Raw genomic sequence first — 21587 nt, 5'->3', positions numbered from 1 at the left:
TCCAAAATCTCCCAGGAAATGAAAGAAATGAGTCAAAAATGGCCTAAGTCCTGTATTAAATGAACCTCACTGCCTCCGGGACTTCCGCTTTTGCGGCTCTATGACCGCATCTGTGGAGAAAGGATAGCAGATGCGGCTCTCCCTCAATTGGCCTCTTCCGCATCTGCGAACCGCAGGCCCGCTTCTGCGGGACCGCTGTTGTGACGCGCGTGCCGCACCTACGACTTTGGCGGCTTCTGGGGTTGCTTCAGCGTTCGCAGGTGTGCACCATGTCCCGCATCTGCAATTTCTGGGCTGCCCACATTGGGCCACTTCTGCGGCTACTGGCTCGCTTCTGCGAGCTCGCACCTGCGGCTGGCCCTCCGCAAGTGCGATTGCACTAGAAGCTTGATGCTTCAAATGTTCATCCAAGGCCAAACGACTTTCGCGCATCGTCCGAATGGCATCTAGGGCTCCCGAGGCCCTGTCCAAACATACCAACAAATTTGTAATCATGAGACAGACTTGCTCGAACCCTCGGAACACGGAAAACAATACTAAAACTAAGAATCACACCCCAAACTAAATTGAATCAACTTATGAACATCAAGTTCTTCCAACTTGCTCCGAACGCGCCAAATCATACTTAAACTCCTCGGAATGACACCAAATTTTGTGTGCAAGTCTTAAATAACCATATAGAACTATTCCCAGGTTCGAAATCTCAAACGGATCTCGATAACACCAAAATCTACTCCAAACCAAATTTAAAGAACTTTAAAACCTTCAATGTGCCAACTTTCAACTTTATGCACCGAAACGCTCCCGGGTCATCCAAAACCTGATCCGAACATACGCCCAAGTCCAAAATCATCATACGAATCTATTAGGACCGTGAAATCCCGGTTCCGAGATCGTTTACTAGAAATGTTGACCCAAGTCAAACTTACCCCTTTAAAGCCAATATTAAGGAACTAAGTGTTCCGATTTCAACCCGAACCCTTCCAAATCTCAAACTTACCATCCTCGCAAGTCATAAAACACTAAATGCAGATATGGAGAATCTTATTTAGAAAAACGGGGATCTAGAAAGTAAAATAACCGATCGGATCATTACAATAATAACCCGATACACACAAATTTTGATAAGCCATTCCTCTGTCGAATAAAAAAGTCATTTATTCCTTTAAAGTAATTCACTTAATTGTACTGTCTCCTCTACCCCAACCCCTGCATATTTTCTTTAACAACAGAGAAAATTCTTAGGTGATGTTTGGTTAGAGTACGTAATAGAGAAAATAAATTTCATATAAAATTAACATTGTTTTATATAATGTTAGGTTTGATGTTTTTTCCAAATAAACTTAGTATAATTCATTATAATATTTAGTTTCAATTTTTTCCGTACAACTAATACAACCATAAGTTTTATTGGGATCTATGTATTATATATTTCAATTTAATGCATGGTAAAATACGAAATAAAAATTCACAAAATTGATAACACATGGATTAGGATAACTAAATCAAAAAAATAATCCTTCATGTAGTAACCACTATTTTATTTTGTTGAACAAATAAAAATATATCTTTAAGTATATATTGTATAATAATTTTTAATACAAGAAACCAAATATCTGATAACAAATAGCCCCTACATTACAATCTGTATTATAATCCTTGCAGTACTAATTCACACATTACATTCTTTGTTTTACTCCATTATGTATTACCGGATACTAATCTCGCATTACAATCTCTATATTATTAATTCCTATATAACTTGATTCTAAACCAAAACACACGCACTTACGTGTTAAAAAGTTTGTTCTCATGTAATTAAACATTTTTGAACTCCTTTTTGTTCTTTTGGCCCTAAAAAGCTTCCTTTTAATAGCTTTATGATTTCTTTATTAATGGTCGGCTCTCCTCTTCTAGAAAGCATGCATAAAATGCACTAAGGATTAGGTTTATTCTACTAATAAATATTAGTAATTGATATGACTAGGTTATTCTACTAGCTACTTCTCTCTCATCTCACACTCGATAGAGATCTTATTAGTCCCATGCATAATCTGAGGGAATTGAGTGCAATCTTATTTTAGATTATAACAATCTAATACTACTTATTTATGTTCATTATTAAGTGTAAACTGGATTTTAATGGAGACATTGATGGGTCTCTTTTAGGTTACCATGCTTTTTTTGTCTACTACAAATCACTTTGGTGTTTTTCTCACACTTCAGTGGTCCCAAATAAGCAATTTGTTTGTGAAATAACTGGAAAATGGTGAAAAGCAATTAGATATTGTTTTAACCTTAAGTTATTTTGTTGGTGAAAGATTTAACATGAACTTTTGGTATGAATACTCTATTATGAACTTTTGGAATGAAATTTTCGAGCCCTTTCATATATATTCAGTTCAAAATAAGAAGTTGAAACTTAATTATACTTAATAAGAAACTATGGAACATCTTGATTGGAACTAGCATGCAATGCTTGTTTTTTCTTGTGCTAATCTTTTTTTGGTTTCTTACTTGTTGTCGCCTAATCGCTTTAAAGTCCGATTAATTTGGATTCGTATAAAAAAAGTTTACTTTAAGGATAAAACGCTTCGTGCTGAACAAAACTTTACCTTGAGAACGGCTCTTCCACTCTCCTTGCCCTGAAAACTCACATTCTCAATTTCCATAACCGTGGTAGTAAAGGATAATTGGAATAAAAGGCGAGAATATAACATCAGAGTGCTACTGTGCTAGAGTAAAGTAACAAGTGAATATATTTCCACTTGGCTTTTCAAATTCATATATTTTTCCAAAGAATTCAATTAAATATTAACCCTCCATCAAATCTAATCGTGTTAGCTTTATTCAAGATGCAAATGATGAAAATATACCTTCACGGATCTTCCATCCATTTCATGGCCTACAATGCAAAGACAATATAATCCCCCCAAATCAAACAATGTAAGAACCATATCTCTGAATCTAACCCTGCTACTGTCAAGAATTCACAAAAGCAAAATATGTATGTTTTAAAGAAAGAATAGAATCCATATTCTTATTGCAATAATCTCATTTTGATTCTCTGGCCTGTTAAAGGATCCAAAGACCAGAAAAATGAAAGAGATAGAGAGAATTTCTTCGAAGTCATCCATTAAAAAGTAGAATAGATTAGAGATCAGCATAAAACCAATGTGTCATAAACAAGTCATTAAAACAGAAAGGGAATTGGTTTATCATCATAGTACAGAATTACTGGCTTTTTGGGCAAATTTACAAACACAAACAAAAGAATGATTCTCTGTTTGTCCATTTGTTGGGAACTAAGGCATCAATACTATTATGCATTTGCAGCAAAAACATTAGGCAACAACATTTCTTTCTTTGGAGCACATGACCATTGGCTCCTTTAATATAAGAGGTCCCAAACACAAAAAAATATATTATATAAAAAAAATAGCATTTCCCCTTTCATATACAAAAGGCACTCATTTTCTTGGAAATTTTCTACATATATCACGTGGACCTCTTAGATGCCATCCATCGTTGTGCAGCGTCCCTTTCTTCAATCTGAATATAGATACGCAACGTTTGCCTTTCAACAGCAAACGGGGTTTCAAGAAAATGCCACTAAAATTAAAGGTATCCAAGTGAATACTAATAGATACTTTATATTGACCAAGTAGATAGAAATTTAGCATCCCCATTCACCTAAAGTCGGGGAAGGGTCGCACCCTAAGGGGAAAGCAGCATTTCCAAATGCAAGTATCAGTGACTGATTCTACGATTCGAACTCATGGCTTATAAGTCATACGGAGACAACTTTATCGCTATTTTAATGCTCTTTCTAAAAAGAAATTTATAGGGGTAAAATAAAAGCAAGTGAACTATCACTTTTTAACCCTTTACTTTTCCTTATAAATGGAAAACTTATCCTTAATCACAACAGTTGAAAAAAGGGGGGGGTCTAAGAGACATAACTTGTCTTTAATGGAAAAGGTAAAACTGTGGAAGGAACTGTGAGAAAAAGGTGCAAAGATTTGGGGAAATCTTTCTTTTCTGATGACTTTTTCTTCAACTTGGCAATATGTGATGGCTGGCTTCTCTATACTCTTATATAAACCAAATAAAGAACCCAAACAAAAGGGAACTCAAAAGAAAATCCCTTAAATTCTCCCACCTAAAGTAGACGGTCTTCATACGGATTCTTACCACTCAATATAGGTTGACTCTCCCACTCATATAATCTTAAATCTTCTCCTTTATATTTCCTCTTCAACTCTTCACTCTTTGCTCTTCTGTCTACTATTTTACTTCGAGAGAAATAACACAAACAAAACAACAGGAAAAAATATCCTTTTTTTAATTTCCTTTATCAAAAAGATGACGTGCCAAAGCTTTGTTTTCACCAGAAAAAAGAACGTTCTGTTCCTAAGAAGCTTCACAATTTTAGTGCTAAGCTGGGTAATTATCAAACCAAATTTTTGTTTTTCCAGTGTCCTGTCCTCATTGAAAGCCCTTCATTTAGAAGGCCATATTACTTTCGAAAACAATGAGTTTGCAGCCCGAGATTTCGGCAATCAAATTCATGTCCACCCTTTAGCAGTAGTCCATCCGAAATCCGTTGCTGATATTTCAGAAATAATAAAACATGTTTGGCAAATGGGTCCGAGTTCTGAATTGACCGTGGCAGCACGAGGCCACGGTCATTCGCTTCAGGGCCAGGCACAAGCGCGACGAGGAGTTATAATCAATATGGAGTCATTCCAGGGTCAAGGAATGCAGGTCCACAGGGGCCAATTCCCTTATGTAGATGTCTCAGCTGGTGAATTGTGGATTAATATATTGCATGAAACCTTGAAATATGGATTAGCACCAAAATCTTGGACTGATTACCTCCATCTTACTGTTGGAGGTACACTGTCTAATGCTGGCATCAGTGGGCAAGCATTTCGACACGGCCCTCAGATCAGTAATGTCCATCAGCTGGAGGTTGTTACAGGTTTGAAAATTTTCCCAACCTTTGGTTTCAGACGAGAATAATATTCTACAATTACCAATTATGGAGATTTAATATTAGGAAACAAGAAAAATACTAGTACTAAAGATATGGCAGTGATTTGGTAAAAGGCGGTATGATGGAATATGAGAAAACGGTCATAAGGCAACTTACACAAGTTATTGCCTTTTTTTGTTTTTTTGGTCTGGTATGATATGTTAGTTATTGAAGACTAAACTTAACAAGCTGCAAACGTTTCTCATAGTACAAGTTGTAGCCTGACCTTTATTTACACCAAATATGCAAAGACCACTCATTTTCAATCAACAAACATCACATAATTTGAAAAAGGAAATTCAACACGTGGCCTTATTGACATAACGTACATGAACTGAACTCATTGCAGGAAAAGGAGAAGTCTTAATTTGTTCGAAGGAACAGAATGCAGACCTATTCCATGCTGTTTTGGGAGGACTTGGACAGTTTGGCATAATAACTAGAGCAAGAATCTCTCTGGAACGAGCCCCAAAAATGGTAAAAATACACCATAGACTTCAAGAATATGCGAGTTAAACCATTAGAATTTTATTTAACATGTGATTTTCTTTAATTAACAGGTGAAATGGATAAGAGTGTTGTACTCTGATTTCTCCACATTTGCTAGAGACCAAGAGCATTTGATATCTGCTGCAAAAACATTTGATTACATAGAAGGGCTGGTGATAAAGAACAAAACAGGTCTAATGAATAACTGGAGAACATCTTTTGACCCTCAAGATCCTGTTCAAGCTAGCCATTTTGTATCAGATGGAAGAACACTCTATTGCCTTGAACTTACCAGAAATTTATACCCCGAAAAATCGGATACAGTAAACCAGGTAAGACATGTTCATAAATTGAAAATCTAGTAGAATATCCTGGCTATTTGATGAAATAATTCTAATATAAATGCTTGTTGTTTCATTTTCATGCAGGAAATTAAAGACTTATTATCGCAACTAAGTTATATCCCATCAACACTATTTATGTCAGAAGTTCCATACATAGAATTTTTGGACAGAGTTCATGCATCAGAGCTAAAACTTCGATCGAAAGGACTATGGGATCTCCCACACCCATGGCTCAATCTTCTAGTTCCCAAAAGCAAAATACAACACTTTGCTAAGGAAGTTTTTGGCAACATCCTAAGAGATACTAACAATGGCCCTGTTCTTGTCTACCCCATTCATAAATCAAAGTAATTTTCATTTATATTACGTGTTTCGTCGTATACAAAAATCTAGTACTTAATTTTTCCAATCAATTGACATGTTACTTTGGTTTTATTTTTCAGGTTGGATAACAGAACCTCATTTGTTTCTCCAAACAATGATATTATCTACCTAGTGGCATTTTTATCCCATGCAAATCCTTCATCCAATGGAACTGACAGTTTAGAATATGTCTTAACTCAGAACAAAAGAATATTAGACTTCTGTGATGTGGCACACCTAGGAGTCAAGCAATATTTGCCTCATTACACAACACAAGAACAGTGGAGGACCCACTTTGGTCCAAAATGGGAAGTATTTATACAGAGGAAATCTGCTTATGACCCTTTAGCTATGCTTGCTCCTGGTCAGAGAATTTTCCAAAAGGCAGTATCAGTTTCATAACAACTGATAGCAACGGCTAATTCTACGATAGATAAAGAGTCAGAGATGGGTAAATATGCAGAATGAATAGAAAATGAAAAGTTGGTTGTAGCCAATGTAAATGTGAATAGCTTATTAACTTCACATATTTCTTATGCCTTCTCTGCACATGTAAGTTTAAGAGAAGGCTAGCTCTTTAAGATATAGATTATTGTATCAAGATGCAAAGAAAAATATTGACTCAATGTATGAATTCTTTAATTAATATTCATGATATCATATTTCCTGTCTTGATTTTCTACCTATCTGAAACTATTGAATGTAATTTCTGCAGCACAATTAAGTGGACAACTCAATAAGCCGCGGAATTTTCTAGCCATATAAAAGAAGATTAATATCAAGCATTCGTTAGCAGTTTAGCACTAGTCAACCTATGACCACAGCCCTATATATCGCACTGCTTCTGTGAGAGTCTTTAAATTTCAAAAGGAACTTTAACATGCATGAATTTCATTAAATAGCAATAACTTGAGAAGCACAACCACAATATGATGAAAGTATGCTTATAGCATGTTATAAATTAAGAATATGAGAGAGTTATTTGATTGAAATTGTGCGAATTCGTATATCTACATTGTAGAGAAATAACATCAAATTGCACTCTCCATTGAACTAATTAACAGAATTTGTTTGTTCTTGATCTTTAGTTAATTTATGATGTCAAGTGGAACTGGAAGTTGCCACTTCATGTAATATTAGATATGATTTGAAGTTCAAGATGCACTTTGTATGACATTAAAGTCTAAAACACTTCAGCCCATGCTCATCATATGGATAACACAAGGTGAAAAGAATCTGAGTTACGTACATCCAAAGAAAATACTTAAGACTTTAAGGAGAAAACAATTGTTATCCTTTCTATAAGAAAAGACCAATATCGAGAAACATTTGCTTGTTCTAAAATCTAAGGAACGTGAGAAAAATTACGCTATCAATGCCAGGGGCCAGGGGATAAATTTCAACAGTATTACATAGTTGAATCTTAAAGCAATCAAACATAATAAGAATGGAAGTCACACATTAGAACTTGAAACATAGATAGATGAAGCACCTATAATCAATATAAGCTTTGAAGATTTGCTGGTTTTTCTTGAACAGGAAATCTTGTTAATGATTTTGCTTTTGAAATTGTGATGTTATGTGAGAGATTCGCCACCGTGTCTTAACAAAAAATCTGAAATGAAGTAACGCATTTTGAAACCTTGATTAGTGTATAACCACAATAAAGCAAGAGAAGAAAATCACTATGCTGATATCACAAATCTCTGACATTATTGTCCGAAAAGAGGCATAAACTTTCTGTAACATGATTACCTTTTTAAGTCATTTCTTCACAGTTTGTCACTTCTGGTTCCAGTCCCAAGATTCTCCTACACAGTCAACCTAACACATACTACAGCCTAGGAAAAGAAATGGCTAATTTTCAAGAGTCCGTACCAATTTAAGTGTCTTTACTATTTAGACATTTACTTCAACAGTACAATAATGCAAGCTTCTGTTTACTAACAGTAATGCTCCAAATGTTCAACAAAAAAAAGGAATGGTCACAATGCAAGTGAAAGCATAAAGACTTGAGTACTTTTGTTCTCAAAACCACCAAGGCTTCAAATGATTCTTCACAAAGTAAGTCTGAATCCTGTGAAAAAAGGTAGTAACAATTTCGTTATTACATAAGAACAGCAAAAATGCTAGTCAAGATTTGGTTTATGATCACAACAATAACAATGCACTCAATCTCAAGCAAGTTAAGATAGGCTATATATCCATCTCGCTCCCTTTAAATTAAACAAGTTGGGATCAGTCGTACGAATTCTCACTGACCAGGATTTTAATATTTTTATAGAACTTAAGTAAATAACACAATTGTTAGAGTCAAAGGAAAACATAAATCACTTGGACTTAATTCTATGTAGTTATACACTTTCCATGCATAAATACTATACTAAAATTAATAAGCAGAAGTACAAACATAGGTGACTAACCCCATATGCAATGATAAGCAGCTAGAAGTTGCATTCCTCTGAAATATTCTATTCATTGATACTTCTTAGATGCCAATGACATCAGATATTCGTAAATTGGGCGCCACTCAAAACTCTGACATCTTGTCAGAACCACAATTCTTAGATTTTTTCTTGAGGGCAGTGTTGACCAGTGTATAGTGATGATCATGATTTTTCACTGGTTCACTTACTTCACCAGAACACTTAACTTCTTAAACTGATTGTAACATATTGGTCTAAAATTATCACGAGGGAGAAAGTCAGGCCGACGCTGCCTGGGTTCAACTGATCAACCTAGTATTTTCGACCACGAATATAATATACTACAAAATTTCAATAAGTATCAAATTTTGAATCCATAATGTCAAAATTATAATGTGTTCAATGTTAAGAAGTTTAAAGATTGAACCACTCAAATTTATATATACCGAATCTAGATTTGGACAGCTTAGTGTCTGTCAAATCACAAGATACGATCCTTCCATATCAATGCGTGGCTTGAAAGGTAACCATTGAAATGCATGTGAAGGATTTTGAAAAGGAGAACAACTTTAAATCGTTGAACACAGAACTGAGACTGGAGCCGACGAACAAAAAGATGCCCCATGTTAGTAATTGGAATATGAACGGCCAGTATTTTGAGAGACAGACTACACAAATGCATCCTGTCAAAGATCAATTATGACTAGCCAGTCCAAATCAGGGCCGGGGCTACACGTAATGAGGGGAGTTGAATTGAAACCCCTTCATCAAAAATTACACTGTGCAAATATATGTGTATGAATTGTTTGATCTCTAGTATTTAGCGCTGCATAAAAGGTGGTTTAATTTAAAAACTGTTTTTGGTCATAGGTACAAATTCCTTATGTGACATTCTTGCCTTTTTTTGAATCCTCTCGTTAAAATGTCTGACTTTGCCATTCGTCCAAGTCGTGTTGTTTCTTACACAATATCAATTGATGAGAAATAGTAAAAATAGATATACTAAATAATACCTCAAGTGTATATTTGTGCCCAACTAGAAATTTAAAAAACAACTTAAAGCACCTCGTTATTTTATTAGACCATTGTTATAATTGCCTAAAAGAGACTGACTTAATAGTATTCTGTATCCTTAGAATCGAACCTTTACTGGTAGGAAATAAAACGTTTGGGTCTAGAAATAATAGTTTCTTGTTCTACAACTATAAAGGCTCTTTAATTGTGCTTTATTAATTAACTATAAAAAAAAAAATTAAGCATCCTCTCAAATATCTGACATTGGTTAGAACTCCTTTCTTATCACTACTTTTCGGAAGGTGACAGCATCCAAAAATGGCCTTTTATTAAATAGAGAAAGAAATGTAACAGAATCAGTATATTCTTTTTGGCTTTGCAGAAGTCTTGAATTATACAATTCACTATTCAGTAATGCACTCCTCCTGTAGTAGGGAAGTACATATCCATGCAAAGGCAAATAGATCTATAAGTTACTGGACCTCTTCAACGGCTCATGTCACAACATGCATGGCTCGCTCTGATCAAACAAATGTGTAAAATAGCGGCCACTGATCACTTTCTGCCCTATTTTTTAAAATAACCACTGTTACGGAGTTTCAAATTCTATAGATGAAACGCCATGAAATTGAAACTCCACTACCCTTTCCACCCCCAACGAGAAAACAATCTAGAAATCACGAAAACAATCTAAAAATCACAATGTTATTCAATTGATACAATCAAAGGAGAACGACACCCAAAAGTTATCTATTGAGGTGGGAGAGACTCAAGTCACATACCATAAAAGACCATAACATCAACATTTGACGATGCTAAATTAATAACAATAACTTTCTTGCATATCTCGAGAAGTTTTATAGATTTTGACAAGTATCAATGAAATGGCCGACTGAGTTTCTTGGGCTTCACCCACTTTTTGTGGAGGTCCGACGGCGCGAAATTCAAAAATAGTAAATTTACAAGTAATAATTGAAAAATAATCATATTTTTAAAAGTAATCAAAAGCTAGTTAATTTTCATGTAAAGATAAATCTGAACGAAAACACTGTGAGCACCTAATTTTTTACCGTGCTTGAATATTTTCCGCTCCCATCTTCCCAGGCATGTCCCCACTCCACTTTCATTTGTCCCCCATGCTTGTCCCCCCACACTTTTCTCCCTACTCTCTCCATTGTTCCCCACTCCTTGTCCCCCATGCTTATCTCCTATCACAAACTCCATACCCCATTTTCAGTTATAAAACACACACACAACACACAAAAAAGGGGGAGGAACCAGAAAAGAAAGGGGAGTCGCTGCTGTCTTCAAAAAGAAAAGGAAGCACCCCAATTTCCTGAATTTCCTCAAGAGATCCTTTGAGTCATGAGATCTTTCACACACTAAAAAAAAACAGCCACACACACAAATAGAAAAGAGAACAGAAAGAAACGAGAAAAAAGGGAGCTGGTTGAACACACGAAAATGGAGTTCAGCAAAAGCTCACAAAAAATAGAGTTCACGGGTCTCTTTTCATTACTCCATTAACGTGGCTCCAAAGTAGTACACAAAGCAGCCATTAGAGCATCTCATTAGTTAAGCTCTATTCCACTCCTAAAAACCAGTCTGTTCGAAGCCATAAAAAATCGTTCTCTGCTAGCTCACTATCGCCGGCATTTCGCCGGATTTTTACCATCTCCGGCCAGCTCTTTTCCCTCGTGGATAGTCCCCAAAACAATCCAAAAAACGTAACAAAACCTCCACTAAAGCAGTCCGAAAATCAGCTTCTTACATCACTGAAAGAGCTGCAGTTTAAGCTCCATTTCAGTCGTGTATAGTCACCGGAGTTTAGTGAATTTCCTAAGTCGGCTTCGAGTTTCCGACGATTTGGTCGAGTTTCTGTTGAGGTCTTGTACGCAGTTTTGTTGGTATTTGAGCTTCAAAAGTTGTCAAGGAATCGAAGCTCAGACGTATCTATAAAAGGTTCTTTTTTTTGTTCTTATCTCATCTTATTATAATAGCTTGATGAATGTTGTTGATGGATCCCCTATTCTCTGTTAGCATGCTTTCACGTGTGATTTTATCTTGTTTATCAATTATTTTGTTGTTATTGGATCATTGATGTTGAGTTGTTAAGAGGGATTGATCAAATTTCTATGGCTGGCCACTAAAGTAGATCTTGTGTAAATGTGCCTATCGATATTGTTACAAGTTTGTACGTGGCTAAAATTCCCGCTTAACTGCAACCACACACCAATTTGATATGCTTTCGTAGTTCTAGTTGTCATACTGTATCATATCATTCTCACTATAACAAATTATATATATATATTTGCAGATTTGTTATCTTCCCTCTTAACAATTCAAGTGCGTGAGAGACAGAAGTGCATAAACATGTTGCATAAAATGCATTATTTTAATTAGGAAGTCCAAAAGTAAAAAAAAAAAATAATGGGTTAACTTGATAAATAACTTCATTTCCCATTGGCTTATGTTTTACAGATGACTTTTGCTTGTGTGAGCTATGAGGAAGAACATTGTAGTTTGCTTTAGGCGCGTAAATAAATCAGGCTATGAGTATGGTTTCCGTGATGCGGTTCGCAATATGTACAAAAATAAATGAGCGCGCGACATCGCGACTTGTTCAAACAAATTCCATAAATATTAAAAGCGGATAGATAAAACATAAAAACCAATAAATCACAGTTTATCTAAAATTAATTCAAGCGAAGTTGTAGTCAATAAAGCGACCGTGCTAGAACCACGGGAATCGGGGAATGCCTTACACCTTCTCCCCGATCAATAGAATTACTTATCCGGACTTTATTTTCGCAGACCAATAATAAAGGAGTCAAACCTTCCTTTGACTAGGGATTCAAATAAAAGGTGACTTGGAACACCAAAAATTAATTCCAAGTGGCGACTCTATAAATAAAAATAATCCCTACTCAAATTTGTCACTTTAATTGGAAAAACTCTTTAACCCACCATTCATAACACACCTCATTTATCTTTTTGGTGTAGAAAAAGGGGTGTGACAGCTCTGGCGACTCTGCTGAGGATTTTAAGAATTCGAGCTTGTACATTGACTTTGTTTGGCTTTATTAATTTTTATATATATTGTGATTTATTTGGGCCTAATGTGTTACTTGTCGAGTTTTTACCGTTTTGATATTGTTGAACTGTACATATAAACTGTATCTTTTCTCGCATCCCACTTAGTCTTCTGATAATTAGTTATGTTATGTTTGCCTACCAGCATCACAAAATTTCTGTCTTGAGATAAAGCCAGTTAGCCTACCAGCTTCTGGTGAAGGATTTAGTCACACATGTTTAGGCGGGAGAGCCGTTAGCTAGCCAGTGCTGTTCTACTACTGGTAATGCTTGACGCTCCTCGGCTCGGGTTGTCCGCCCGGGTAAGCCAGGTCTAGATACTATCTCCTTTAGGATTTACAAACTTACAAGAACAAGCCACAAGCAATGAATATCCCTAGTAGGCTACCCTTTATTTGCATCATGTGCATTCGACTTAGCAGCGCTCGACTCATGGGCCGAGTTCTGTTTTAGGACAAGTACCTTGTTGAGACCATTATGTCATGTTGTGTGCTACTTGTTGCATTATTTGGGAGGCTTTCATGTCGACCGACTTTAGCATAAATCAGTTGGACGAACAGAGAAAAAATGATGTGGTCTAGTGCATATGGTTTTTAAAGATTAATTTTCATTTAAAAAAAGATTTAAAAAAAAAGAAAAAAAATAGTCGATTTTAACCGAACTACGCGGGTCTGATTCTCATCGGATGTGAGATACATAGGCAAACCTCATCGGTTCCGGTCCCGATTTTCAAAAAGAGGTATGAGATGGCATCTCACTCTGAGCCTCACTTTGGCCTGCTCTGGCTGGAGGCACCTGAATGTTACCCTCGCCCACAGCTATATCAAGCCGTTTACTAATCGCTTGCTTCCTAGTCGAAGGCATCGCTGAAAGAAATCAATGTGAATATTAGATATGAACATTTACGACTCAACTCTACGAACGATCTAGATTTAGGAAGAAGGTAACAACCCTAGATGTCACGTAGCCTCCTGATTATAAATGTGGCGCGCTACACATCCATAATCAAAACTCTACTAGACACGGCTCATAGACAATCCTAGGACAGACTTGCTCTGATACCAAGTTTGTCACGACCCAACTGGAGGGTCATGACTAGCACCCGGGCCATACTTGCCGAGCACCAACGTACATTTTATCTAACCTTCCTTATTATCTTTAAGGGCCGACAAGATCAATATAAATAGTAGACATGGATCATGAACATCCAACAATGAAAGATAATGTCATGAACATACATAACATGGGACGACAAGACTGTCAAGAAACTATATATTAGGTACGAGCTACCATGCTGCCATGAAAGACTATACAACAAAAATCAGCCGACAAGGCATTCTAAACTATACATAAGTCGACACCTGTCTATGAGCCTCTAAAGGAACATAAGTGCTACAACATTGCCGGATCAGGGCCCCGACATACCCATAATGTCTATAACAAAAATGCATACCAAGACCACGGCAAGTCCGGAGAAGGGGATCTCGCCAATAACCGCTGAACTGGACAGCCTACTGGGGTGGGGGAGCTGCGTCTACCTGTCTATCAGGACCTGCAGCACGACATGCAGCGTCCACAAATAAAAAGGACGTCAGTACGAATAAAGTACTGAGTATGTGAGGCAAGAAAATATAAGTAAGAACAGTAATGTAAACAGGGATAGAGAATATACAACCTGTGACATCTGGGTACCTCTGAGGGCTACTGACATGAAATACATGATACATACATATATATACATAAACATTTAAAACATACGTCTTTGTGGGCATCACCATCATCATATCGTACCCGGCCGTAATAGGCTCGGTAAAACGTACCCGGCCATCATAAGGCTCGGTAGAATCGTACCCGGCCACGTGGAGCTCGGTAAAACCCCACTGATCAGTGGTTTCACAATAGGTGCCATACCCGGCCGACTATAGCGCGGCTCGGTAGAGTAAAATAGATATACATACCCGGCCAACTATAGTGCGGCTCGGTAGAGTAAAATAGATACATATATATGATGCATGCTGGACTTATTGGAATCACATTTTGAACCTTTCGGAGTGACGTAAGGTCGGTATCCTTCGTACACGTTATTAGGATTAACTCTTCATCAAGAATCTTATAAGAATCAGGAACTACCAACAACATTGATAATATAAGAATAAGAGAAGTAACATCAATATCAATCGTTTCATAAGAAGGGCAGCAATGTAAGTACTGCTAGCTTCTAAGAGTAGAGTATCTTTGGGAGCTCGTTCATTAAATTATGTACAATCGGAGTCATGCAAAAGAATGAAGGGGATAGCCTCACATACCTTGTATATACTGCCCAACCTCAAGCTATGCAAATGTCACGACTCCTTAGTCTACAATAAGACAAATGACACTATCATTATCGTTTAAGCGTCGTAACTATTATGTATCGACCACAACCTATTTTACGATGAAACGGACAGCACCTCCCCTATTTATATGACTTCCCACAAGTCAATACAATCACCAAACAGCCCAAACAACATCATTAATAATCATATTGAGCCTCCAAAACAGTCCACCAACCAACAACATTACTACCAAGCCTTTCGATATATATTTCACAAGTTCTAGCTTCAACGACTTAGCCGCAACTTGGATAATCTTAAATATATATAGAGTAAGAGGTTCCTTACCTTTAAACAGAAATAACAACTCCAATTTGACCTTAATTTTCCACGAAATATCCCTCCAATTCTGCCACAAGAACAAGGAAGCGAAACTAGCAATTAATTCGGGTTTTTCGGCACTAGAATTACTTTAGAAGACTTGAAATCACCTAGGGTTGATATTAAAAACTTTAAGGTGTATTTACAGAACATAAAACACTTAAAACAACCTCCCACACGAGCTAGAACAACACAAAATCAGCAACAACAAGAAGAACAAGAAACTTACTAGCGCCACGGGATTCCCGACATTTGATTTGTGTTGTTTACCCTTTGTTTGGGTCTTGGATCATGAGAGAACCTTGAGAGATTGTTTTTAGGGTTCTAAGGTCTGAATATACTGAAAAATAATGACTTAAAATGGGGTTGAGGTATCATATATATATATATCCATATGTCTTAAACCGCCTATGTGGGCCCCATAGAGAGCTGTTTGGCGCACTCTCGCGAAAATGCGAATATCTCTCTATTCCGAGATCGTATCGACGAACGGTTTAATGTGTTAGAAAGTAGACTCATAGATATTCAATTTGATAGGTATATCACCCCATAATTCCAAGTACATTGGGAGAAAAATGTAGTAACATTTGACCTAAAGTTTAAGTAAAATTATAAACGTAAGTTGCAACAACTTTTATCGACTTTTGTTTCATAACTCGCTTGACTTCAAGATTTATTATACGGATATTATATGATTCAAATACATTAAAACATGACCTCTTGGGACAATTAATCACCTCTAGTGTTACCCGAAAATACGGGTTACAACATCCTTGATTCGTTTAACTTCAAATACTTGTTAACCACTCTTATACACCCTTGTATCATTTAAGACCAATAGGATTAACTTCTTATCATCTCAAAGATAATCTCTTCTTCGATTTACGTCGACTAACTTACGACGTGATCTAAGGTACGCGAATGTGGGTTGTAACACCCTCTCCCCCTTAGGAACATTCGTCCTCGAATGTAAGGGTTTATGGGGTCTCTAACTCATCGTGGATTCTGACGGAGATTTCCGGCTGAGTTTCCCCTATAAAATGGACACTAGCCAAACTTGCAAGCAGTTAAACCCAACCTATGGCCTTACAAGACTATACAAAGCATTATGGATATGTACATTATCTGCATATCACCATTTGTATTAAAAAAGAGTATTTACAAGCTATTGCTTACCTCATAGAGCCGTTTCACCTTATAATGTGTCCTTCTTTCCCCCGGCATCCTCGTTATCTTCACTCTGGAATAGGTAAGGGTATTTAGACTTCATCTCCTCTTCTGCTTCCCATGTCATTTCTTCTATATTCTTGTTCCTCCATAACACTTTGACGGAATCTACATCCTTTGTTCTCAGCTTGCGGACTTGTCGATCTAATATAGCCACTGGCACTTCATCATATGATATATCCTTTGTAACTTGTACATCTTTGATAGGGACGACCCGAGAAGGGTCTCCAATACATTTCCTCAACATAGATACATGGAATACCGGGTGGACAAATTCCAATTCAGATGGCAATTCTAACTCGTAAGCAACCTGTCCAATTCGTCGAAGAATTTTGTACGGCCCAATATACCGCGGACTCAACTTACCCTTCTTCCCAAAACGCATAACACCCTTCATCGGCGAGATCTTCAGGAAAACCCAATCACCAACCTCAAATTCCAGATCACGACGTCGGACGTCGGAATAAGACTTTTGCCTGCTTTGTGCCGTCCTCAGTCGCTCTTGTATCACTTTCACCTTCTCAATGGCTTGGTGAATCAAATCTGGCCCATATAATTCTGTCTTACCGACTTCGAACCATCCAACTGGTGATCTACATCTCCTCCCGTACAGTGCCTCATACGGGGCCATTTTAATACTGGAATGGTAGCTATTATTGTAGGCAAATTCTATAAGTGCAAGATGGTCATCCCAATTCCCCTTGAAATCTAGAACACATGCTCGTAGCATATCTTCAAGCGTCTGAATGGTACGTTCAGCCTGTCCGTCAGTCTGCGGATGGAATGCAGTTCTGAGATTTACTTGTGTGCCAAAACCCTTCTGAAAAGACCTCCAAAAGTTAGTCGTAAATTAAGCTCCTTGGTCTGATATAATAGATACCGGCACACCATGAAGCCTAACAATCTCCTTGATATACAACTTCGCATAATCTTCAACCGTGTAAGTTGTCTTAACTGGCAGAAAATGAGCAGATTTTGTAAGTCGATCAACTATCACCCAGATGGAGTCAAACTTATGATAAGAGTGAGGTAATCCAATAATGAAGTCCATATTAATCACCTCCCATTTCCAGGTCGGAATCTCTATATTCTGAATCAATCCACTGGGTTTCTGATGCTCGATCTTTACTTGTTGACAATTAGGACACTGGGCTACAAATTCTGCAATAGACTTCTTCATGTTATCCCACCAATACTGCTCCTTAACGTCATGATACATCTTTGTCGAGCCAGGATGGATAGAATATCGGGACTGATGAATCTCAATCATAATCTTCTCTCGCAACCCTGCCACACTAGGCACACATAATCGGCCCTGGTATCTCAGTGTCCCATCTCCTCCGATCTTGAAAGCTGTAATCTTACACTGCTGAATTCCCTCTCTCAATCTTACTAAGGTAGGATCTTCATATTGCCGTGCTTTTACCTCGGCTACCAAAGATGATTCAGCTGTATTCTGTACAGTAAAACCTCTGTCATCAGAGTCCAACAATCTGATTCTCATATTGGCCAGCTGGTGAAGCTCTTTGGTCAACCCTTGTCTACCTGCCTCAATATGTATTAAGCTTCCCATTGACTTACGGCTGAAAGCGTTTGCCACAACATTGGCTTTACCGGGATGGTACAATATCTCGACATCGTAGTCTTTCAGTAATTCAAGCCACCTACGCTGCCTCAAATTCAACTCCTTCTGCTTGAAGATGTATTGTAAACTCTTGTGATCTGTGTAGATGTCAACATGGACGCCGTATAAGTAGTGCCGCCATATCTTCAAAGCATATATTACTGCAGCCAATTCCAAATCATGAGTCGGGTAATTCTTTTCATGCTTCTTCAATTGTCTTGATGCATAAGCAATCACCTTCCCACGTTGCATCAATACGCACCCCAAACCTATACCTGAGGCATCACAATATACCACATAACCTTCTGTTCCTTCTGGGAGAGTGAGCACTGGCGCGGATGTCAATCGATTCTTTAGCTCCTGAAAACTATGTTCACAAGCATCAGACCACTGGAACTTGGTAGCTTTCTGTGTTAACTTAGTCAATGGTGCTGATATAGAGGAAAACCCTTCTACAAACCGCCTATAATATCCTGCTAGCCCCAGGAAGCTGCGGACTTCTGACGGTGTTATCGGTCTCGGCCAATTCTTCACTGCATCGATCTTCTGAGTGTCGACACTAATACCCTTATCAGATATCACATGGCCAAGGAATGCTACTGAGTTCAGCCAGGATTCACATTTAGAGAGCTTAGCATATAACTTATGATCTTGAAAGGTCTGTAATACTATCCGCAAGTGGCCCGCATGTTCCGCCTCCGAACGAGAATACACCAGAATGTCATCAATGAATACGATCACGAACATATCAAGATAGGGCCTGAATACACTATTCATGAGATCCATAAAAGCTGCTGGGGCATTTGTTAGCCCGAACGACATCACCAAGAACTCAAAATGCCCATATCTTGTCCGGAAGGCCGTCTTTGGAATATCCTTCTCCTTAACCCTCACCTGATGATACCCTGAACGCAAGTCAATCTTGGAGAAATACTTGGCACCCTGGAGTTGGTCAAACAGGTCATCAATTCTTGGAAGTGGATACTTGTTCTTTATTGTAAACTTATTCAACTGTCGATAATCGATACACATCCTTAACGACCCATCTTTCTTCCGCACGAACAAGACTGGCGCACCCCAAGGTGAAGTGCTAGGCCTAATGAAACCCTTATCCAGCAAGTCCTTCAACTGTGCCTTCAACTCTCGCAACTCTGCCGGGGCCATCCTGTATGGAGGGATAGAGATCGGTTGAGTGTCAGGCAATGCATCAATGCTAAACTCAATCTCCCTTTCAGGAGGAAGGCCTGGGAGTTCATCTGGGAAAACATCTGGAAATTCATTGACCACGGGGATTAATTGTAGAGTAGGCGGCTTCGCCTCCGCATCCCTAACGCGAACAAGATGATAAATGTAACCTTTTGAGATCATCTTCCTTGCCTTAAGATAGGAAATAAACCTACCTTTCGGCGTAGCAATGTTCCCCTTCCATTCAATGGCGGGTTCACCAGGAAACTGAAACCTAACCATCTTCGTACGATAGTCAACATTTGCATAGCATGAGGCCAACCAGTCCATTCCCATTATCACATCGAAATCAACCATTTCTAACTCAAATAAATTTGCCGAGGTTTGTCGACTACAAATCATCACAGTGCAACCTTTATATACCCTTCTAGCAACCACAGAATCTCCTATCGGAGTGGATACCGCAAGTGGTTTACTTATCAATTCAGGTTCAATGCCAGACTTAATAGCCACAAAGGGTGTAACATATGATAAGGTAGATCCTGGATCAATTAGCGCATATACATCATAAGAAAACACAGGCAATATACCTGTAACAATATCTGGAGACGACTCGAGATCTTGTCGACCTACTAGAGCATAGGTTCAATTTTGAGCACCACTCGAACTCGGCACTGGACCTCTACCTCTACCACGACCTGTCGACTGTTGAAAACCTTGTGCTGGAGGTCGAACTGATGAGGAAGAACCAGACACAGATCCAGTCGGCTGAGCCATACCACCACCTCCTCTGTTAGGACAATCCTGCATCATATGGCCAGGCTGTCCGCAAGAATAGCACGCATCGGAACCTCGACGGCACAGTCCAAAGTGGGCCTTGCCGCACTGATCACAACGAGGTGTTGGGGGTCTCGTCTGACTAATATCTCTATGAAATTGTAAGCCTGATGCCCTCGAACTCTGACCTGAACCAGAATAGGTAAATCGATCATACCGAGGCCTCTGAAACTGTGGAGGAGCACTAGCTACAGGTGGCGCCGAACTCCTCGAAGATTGGGGCCTGATACTGCCTCTGAACTCATCAGAATACCCTGCAAATCTCGCCCTCTTATGCTGGCCCCTATCCTGCTCCCTATCTGCCCTTTGCTGGCGCTTACGATCCTCTAGGGTCTGGGCATAAGCCTGAATACGGGAAATATCCATGCCCTCTACCAAGGAGGCTGTTGTGCACTCATTTATCAGATGTGGTCCCAACCCGTTCACGAACAGATGCACCCTATCACTCATCTCGGCCACTATATGGGGAGCATACCTTGCTAAAGAATCAAACTATATACTATACTCTCGTACACTCATATTACCCTGTCGAAGGTTCAAGAACTTATCAGCTCTAGCTCGTCGTATCTCAACTGGCAAGTAGTGACGAAGAAAGGCCTCAGAAAATTCCTTCCACACGGCTGGAGGAGCGTTCAGACCCCTAGATCTCTCCCAACTATCATACCAGAAAACCGCTAAATCCCGTAACCGATAAGAAGCCAACTCTACTGCCTCCGTATCACTAGCATGCATAACCCGCAATGTACGATGAACCTGATCAATAAATGTTTGTGGGTCCTCCTCGGGGTCTGATCCGGTAAACACCGGAGGGTCTAGATTAATAAAATCACGAACTCTCGCACTAACCGGTTTATTAGCAGCACCGGTATTCTCCCTCTGACCCTGAGCAGCTACCAAGCTAGTCAACAATTGCACCACACTGCGCATATCGTGGTCTGTAGTGCCAGACAGAGGAACTGGATGTACTGGGTGCCTCCTAATATCCTCTAGAGGAGACGGAAAGGTATGAGACGGCATCTCACTCTGAGCCTCACTTTGGCCTGCTCTGGCTGGAGGCACCTGGATGTTACCCTCTCCCACAGCTGTATCAAGCCGTTTACAAATCGCTTGCTTCCTAGTCAAAGGCATCGCTGAAAGAAAACAAGGTAATTATTAGATATGAACACTTACGACTCAACTCTATACACGATCTAGATTTAGGAAGAAGGTAACAACCCTAGATGTCATATAGCCTCCTGATTATAAATATGGCGC

The 21587-nt window shown here is 38.5% G+C and overlaps 1 protein-coding gene across 1 annotated transcript; it reads left to right on the top strand.

Annotated features, from left to right (window-relative positions):
* Window positions 1-3840: 3840 nt before the first annotated feature.
* Window positions 3841-6901, top strand: LOC104087533 (cytokinin dehydrogenase 6-like). The gene is made up of 5 exons (XM_009592041.4): window positions 3841-4984; window positions 5388-5515; window positions 5599-5859; window positions 5956-6218; window positions 6315-6901. The coding sequence occupies exons 1-5, from the start codon at window positions 4366-4368 to the stop codon at window positions 6634-6636; spliced, it is 1593 nt and encodes a 530-aa protein (XP_009590336.1). The 5' UTR covers window positions 3841-4365; the 3' UTR covers window positions 6637-6901.
* The last annotated feature ends 14686 nt before the right edge of the window (window positions 6902-21587 follow it).

The sequence above is a fragment of the Nicotiana tomentosiformis genome, chromosome 1 (genome assembly GCF_000390325.3).
Source record: "Nicotiana tomentosiformis chromosome 1, ASM39032v3, whole genome shotgun sequence".
NCBI lineage: Eukaryota > Viridiplantae > Streptophyta > Magnoliopsida > Solanales > Solanaceae > Nicotiana > Nicotiana tomentosiformis.
Note: the sequence above shows the minus strand (reverse complement) of the source record. Positions and strands in the feature narration are given on the sequence as shown.

Coding starts and splice junctions, on each gene's coding strand:
- LOC104087533 (XM_009592041.4), top strand. CDS start 4,366: ATGACGTGCCAAAGCTTTGTTTTCACCAGAAAAAAGAACGTTCTGTTC. Junction 4,985..5,387: donor TCAGCTGGAGGTTGTTACAG/GTTTGAAAATTT, acceptor AACTCATTGCAG/GAAAAGGAGAAGTCTTAATT. Junction 5,860..5,955: donor AATCGGATACAGTAAACCAG/GTAAGACATGTT, acceptor ATTTTCATGCAG/GAAATTAAAGACTTATTATC.